The following is a 6,088-nucleotide window of genomic DNA, read 5'->3' on the forward strand; positions in this document are numbered from 1 at the left end:
ACCTCCCCGCCCGCAAGACGCCTGAGAGAGCGGAGCCTGGGCCGCGATGCAGCTCAGGGCACAGCGTTCATTTCGGCTCTGTCCCAACCCCAGCGGCCAGGGGCGACGCTGGTACCACGCTGCCTTCCAGAGCGCACCCAGGAATAAATAAAGGCGTGTACAGCTTTGTAAAAAATAGGTCTGATATATTTGTAACTACTTAACAATAGTATCAGAAGAGTCTAATGTTTCCCTATGGATCATAAGTCAAAAGTATACATACGGCATCACTTCAGACCAAATTATTTTTTACATAAACACCATTATACAAACTTACACACTATAATCTTCAACCCTGATGTACAAAACAGGCTGTGGAATCACATCAGTGCCAATAACGAGCGCTACCCTCGCAAACAGAATTTCTGATTGAAAGGAAAAGATCAGTTTTTAAATGTGCTGTCATCGCAGTTCAATGGAGTTACCCAAAAGTTTAAAATACATGCGCATACAATAAAACCTTTTATTTTCCAACCCAGACAAAGAGAACTTATGGTCATTTACGTCATTAGCTGCCGAAATACAGATCAGTACGAGAGGCAAATCACACTGAAAAACTACATCATCAAAGGGCTACAACTGATACTGGTCTATTTTCCACACTAACGATGCAACAAATCTTTAAAAGCAAATCACAACTGGAAGGACGCACTATAAGGTACAGCATTAATTACACCAGATTTTACACATTGTACTCTTGACACCCAATACCACTGTTAAAAGCGTTACATTCCGCATACGACAATCAGTAATCTATAGGTGAGGTGTGTACTTTCAAAGCAACTGCTACCAATGTTAGTTTTGCAAAAACGTCAATGTGTTGAAAATACTACAGTAGTTTCAATTACTAGGTCTTAAAGTATTAAAACACTGAAGACCCTCACAGAATTTCTGATACCAGACAGTCTGAAGCCCGTCTGAAACAGTTACGTCAGCCAGTGACACAAGGTGACGTTCCTTTATATCGCAGCTGCCAACGGGAAGGTCAGTAAATGGGAACCGTTCGGATGAGCAGCCTTCGGAGGGGGGACAAATGGGGTGCGTTCCCATACCCCCCTGTCCCTCGAGTAACCTGTGCTGCTTCACCAGTGGCTCGCACCAGGCCAGATGCCGAGGGAAGCGGGCGGTCGGAGGAGTGCATAGATGCTGCCACCCACCTTCCACCAAGCTGCCTAGTGGTCAGAGCAAAAGGCTGGGAGCTGCAAGATCTGGGGTTCATTCCCATTTCTGCCACTGAATTGGGCAAGTCTGTCAAATTCTGCATCTCGATTTATCCCTGGGTGACAAGGTGACACCTGGGCACCTCTGCGCATGGGTACGAGATGCTGCTATCAACGGCAATACAAAAGCAGTGCAACCACTGTCACTGGAACCAGTTCTAAAAAACAGAGCAAAAATCCCAATGGATAAACTAGATGGATTTGTGCGGAAAATATCTGTAAAAGGTATTTACAAAAGTTGAAAGAGGTTAAATACAATACCACATTCATGTCCTAAAAGCGCTTTCACTACAGTGCATGTTTAAAAATACAGAGCATTTTTAAAGTACATATATTGAAGATTAGATTGTGCTTTAAAAAAATCATTACTCCTGAATTTGACTAACGTGGAAACAGTGCTGGGAAAAATACTGATTAAAAATATCCAATTTTATATATACCGCTTTTCACATAACATTTTGCTATACATGGGAAGCAAGTAAATACAAAAATACTTTTTTTCAAGCAGCAGGGTGATCAAAATTAAAACTTATTAATAGAGGAGGGCTGATTTTACAAAACTAAGAGAAACTGTTAGATAGAGACAGGGAGAAACTAATCCAAATTAACTTTTACATAGTATTTTTAAAGAAATCTTTATCTATGATAACTCTTAATATATAAACGATTCAGGATTTTTAACTTCAACATTAAATATGGATTACAGAAAATACAATCTATGCAAAACTGACTCATGCACATAGTCCTACTGAAGTTGATGGAGCCGCTTACATGAGCGAGGTTTGCAGACTTTGGTCCTCAGGCCTCAAATTTAGCAAAACGCATCAAGACCTGACAAGCTTTGCTAATCAATTTGTAATTTCCAGGTTGGAGTCTTAGCCCAGTCCTCAGTGCACAACAGCAGGAAAACTGAGTTTAGAGGGAAGACTCTAATACTATGGAAACTGAGCTGTAAAAAGGAACATACTGTAGTTTACGGTTTCAGCTTTACAAAGCAGACTCTTTGTTGCCATAGTACTTATCTGTTCACGGGAAAGTCTTTAAGTTATGAAAAGCAGTTACTCTGCAACTCTAAAGTGTGTTTCTTGAAAAATGGGGTGCAGGGGGATTCACAGATGACATAAAAAATTAAAAGAGATTACAACAGTGCTAACTGCATAATGAACTTCAACCATGTTGAACGAAAGTGATCACAGTTTGGAGTAAAGGCCATTAACATGGATCTTAAAATAATCCCTCGTGTAAATGCCACATACAGACCAGAAGAGGTTAGGCTAGTAATGCACATTTTAAATAGAGTATTAAACTTCAGCATAAAGAGAAAAATAAATTCACCCCACAGTTACATTCAGTTAACGTCACATCCAACAAAAGCTCTCTACCCAGCGAATCAAGAAGCCAAAGACCAAGCACCCGGCTGTGCTCAGCTGCCCCTGCCCAGTACCCCTGGAGCCGGCACTCGCAGGTGAAGCAGCAGCACACGGATCACCTGCTCGTGTTTGTTCCCCTTGCTCTTTAGCCAGTCCCTATCAGAGACCAATTTTTGGTGTGTTTTTATCTTTACTTGTTCATTTAGACATTATGGAATATGTAGTTCTTCCGTTGCGGTCCCTTTACCTCTCATGGCATGGATACTGTACTCAACAGTATGGTTTAGGCGCTTCCCCTCCATCTCCCCCGTTTATATCCTTGAACGCGTCAGGTTACCAAGTTAAACCACTTCTCAGACCTTCTTCCCTGAGGTTACCTTTGTTTCAATGCATTTCAGCAAACTTTACAAAGCCAGTGGTAGTCTACCAAGCTACTTAATTCTAAGGTTACAAATACACAGAATCCTTCAAAATAAAATTGCTTCACAGCTCCTACATCACTTTGAAATACAGCTGTTTAACACATCCTCCTCGTAAGGTCACTCACTTTCCCTAAAACCCAATATAGGGAGGACACAGACTTCAGGCAAAAAGCTCCTATAAAACTATTACAATTTTAGAAAAAAATCCAGATCTTCCTGAAGAGAATTTATTGCCGCTTATTGGTCCTGAGAAAGCTTTAAGCAACAATACATTTGCAAGTGTTTTAACTGCTGCCTTTTTTGAGAAAGTATGTGGGTCCTGAGATTAAACATCATGTTTTATTCTATGCTTATGCTTGGAAAATGCTTCACTGTGAAGATCAAATATGAATTACAATTTGCCATCCTGTATCTCTTCCCTTTGTGTCAATTCATTAAAACAGGTTTCCTTTCAGACACCAAATTAAAGTTCTCGAGATGAAATGCAATGAAATAATGCCACACGTGCACTTCTCAATTCCTCATATTGGACTGGCATCTAAGGACTTCAAATTTATGAAATCTTCCTTCTCCCTTATTCCCCACCTCCTATTAAAAGCTATGGTGTGAATTTTTTGGCCTGGATACCAGAAAATTCCTCATCTGATACTCTATGATAGGCAACTTCAAGGCAATGAAATAAGCCAATAATAAACCAAAAACATTCGCAACTTTGAAAAAAAACCGTGGACCCACAGCAGTTACTTCTCAATGGAAGTGTTTGGTAGCTTGAGATTTTTTTTTTCTTTTTAACTTTTTAAGTGTCAAATTTGCATATGTTTAGCTCAATTTCAATATTTGAAAGACTACTCAATTTGCTTTTATAAAAACTTTACAAAAGATGTTTTTAAATGCTTGTAAAAGTAAGCGTTTATCTACTGAGAAAATTCTAGTACTGGATAAAACTCTCTGAATATACAGCTGAATTTTTTAAATGGGTTTTTTTTCCCCCCTACAAGTATAATGGCTGAGTGTATAATCTAGATAAATTAGTCTTACACATGACGAAAAGTTATAACTTTGCACACTTTTTACCATGTGATGTTTTGTTGCTTTGTAACTTTGAATGAGACAGTGCTTAGGAATTCTCTAGAGCTGGTGTACGGTGGTTTATAGGGGTTGGTTCATTGCTCACTGCCTCTATCCAGGTTTTCGATCACTCTAGAAAGACGTATGTTCAGAAGTCTGATCTGACTATCGAGGTGGTCCATCTTCTCCTCAAGGCTGCTGTTGCTGTTTCTTCTCCAGTAAAATCCAACTGGCCCCGTCATGAAGTAGACTGCTACAACAAAGCAGAGAGGCAGGACTGCGTGTTCTGGGTCACCTTCATACTTCTGGAGGATGTACACGCACGAGAGAGTGAAAAGGGCAACCCTGGCAATCCAGAAAAAACGACCAAACAGCACGTGCAGGAGATAAAAGAAGAATCCAAGGAAGAGAGATAAAAACCAATAGGCAAGTAAAATGGCACCAATCAGCAGGAGAGCACGGGTCGGGTTGTTGGCAATTGCTGCCGGGCTGAAATAATGAGTCAAGTTGGAAGCTGAAAAACAAAAGAAAATTTACAGAGTATTAATGACTGCGTGCCAACGTGATAAGGGCGAAAAATGCAAGCGCAGCTTCAAAGCGTCATGCAGTGGGGTCGTGATTGTGTTTTCTAAAAATAGAGGGTAAAGCTAGGTCATCCATTTCTGGATGGACCTTTCTAAAAATCACTGGCTCAGCTCCAATGAAGCAATTGAATCAATTCCTTTAAAGTAGAGGAGCTAAAGGTTCTTTAAAGACAAACTACTGTAGCGCCCAAGGCTGGAAGTTCATGCTGAGGCTAAAGATCCTTCTTTATAAAAGTTGCACTCTAAAGGCTCTGAATTACACCTTTCCTTCCTCTAGTCCTCCTTTATTTCCCTGCATGGTTCCTGGCCGTGTGCACCCATTTAAGGATGATAACAAGAAACCAACCATGACTTGTAATGGTTTTATAGACATCCTGTAGATATATACACAGAAATGGAATGGCTAGTTTTAGGTGTCTTGTTTTAAGGTACTAACAGAAAAATCAAAGCTATGTGAAATGGACAGAGATACTACTAATAGATGTTTAATGCAGCATGATAAAATGTAATTATTTTCCCGCTCAGCCTATGCTTGTAAACATTGTTACAGGCTGATATAGTTCAAGAGTTAACAGACATCACACTTACCATCAATTCCAAGAACATCTAACAAATCAGTCCATATTCTCCAGAATGTGTCCATTAATATATCCACCCCATTCACAAACCTCTCTGTCAACCTTGAGAAAAACTGAGAAATAAAATTGAAAATAAAAAAAAAATCCTCAATTCCTTAAACACACTTTGAAACTTACTAGTCATGAGTAGAATTATAGTTCATTAAACAAGAACTGCAGACTATTTTGAAGTCCCCAAGGGAAAAAAAAAAAAATTAACTCTGTAAATGTTTTTTAACTCTGCGAATCATAAATTTGCTTATTACAATTGCCCTTATTCTAGGTATTCTGCCATGTAAGTGTGCACGTTGACACGATTTTAAAATGCACTTTATCAGCTTTCCCATTGTTCTGAAGTTTAAAGAAAACACTGTTACTAGCAATGGACGCTGGTAAAGCAAACCAGAGAATTACAGTTTTATCAAGCAACCGAGAAATGTCCCCAGCATCACACCCAAATGTCTCAAATGTATTTTCAGTACTTATTATTCCTTCCTACTGGCTGAGGAAAGAATGAGCAGAGGAACGCACAGGTCCCTCTGCCTGCCCGCCCGATTTCCTGCGCGGCCCCGCGAACAGGACGCTCTGTGATGCAGACAGACCATAATTCACTTGGAGGGCTCCTCACCGCCAGCGCTGTGTCCCAGCCGCCTCCCCCACCTACAATAACCTTTATTTTAGCCATTTTTTCATTATTATTATTTGCAGTTTGCTCCTCGTCCAGCCTCGCCTCCCGTTTTTCCTCCCAAAGCAACGCTCCAGCCGTTC

At 40.2% G+C, this 6,088-nt stretch overlaps 1 protein-coding gene across 1 annotated transcript; it reads right to left on the reverse strand.

Annotated features, from left to right (window-relative positions):
* Positions 1 to 3,825: 3,825 nt before the first annotated feature.
* On the reverse strand, positions 3,826 to 5,391 carry BRI3BP (BRI3 binding protein). Its single transcript, XM_010073029.1, has 2 exons — positions 5,292 to 5,391; positions 3,826 to 4,633 (listed from the first exon to the last, which is right to left on the reverse strand). Exons 1-2 carry the CDS (start codon positions 5,344 to 5,346, stop codon positions 4,215 to 4,217), a joined length of 474 nt encoding a protein of 157 aa, XP_010071331.1. The 5' UTR covers positions 5,347 to 5,391; the 3' UTR covers positions 3,826 to 4,214.
* Positions 5,392 to 6,088: the final 697 nt, after the last annotated feature.

Source organism: Pterocles gutturalis, unplaced genomic scaffold (assembly GCF_000699245.1).
Source record: "Pterocles gutturalis isolate BGI_N339 unplaced genomic scaffold, ASM69924v1 scaffold51522, whole genome shotgun sequence".
In the NCBI taxonomy this organism is placed as follows: Eukaryota; Metazoa; Chordata; class Aves; order Pterocliformes; family Pteroclidae; genus Pterocles; species Pterocles gutturalis.

Excerpts from the sequence above, each read along its gene's own strand:
- BRI3BP (XM_010073029.1), bottom strand. The coding sequence starts at position 5,346 with ATGGACACATTCTGGAGAATATGGACTGATTTGTTAGATGTTCTTGGA. Across the intron at positions 4,634-5,291 it reads AGATGTTCTTGGAATTGATG|CTTCCAACTTGACTCATTAT; the intron begins GTAAGTGTGATG and ends TTTGTTTTTCAG.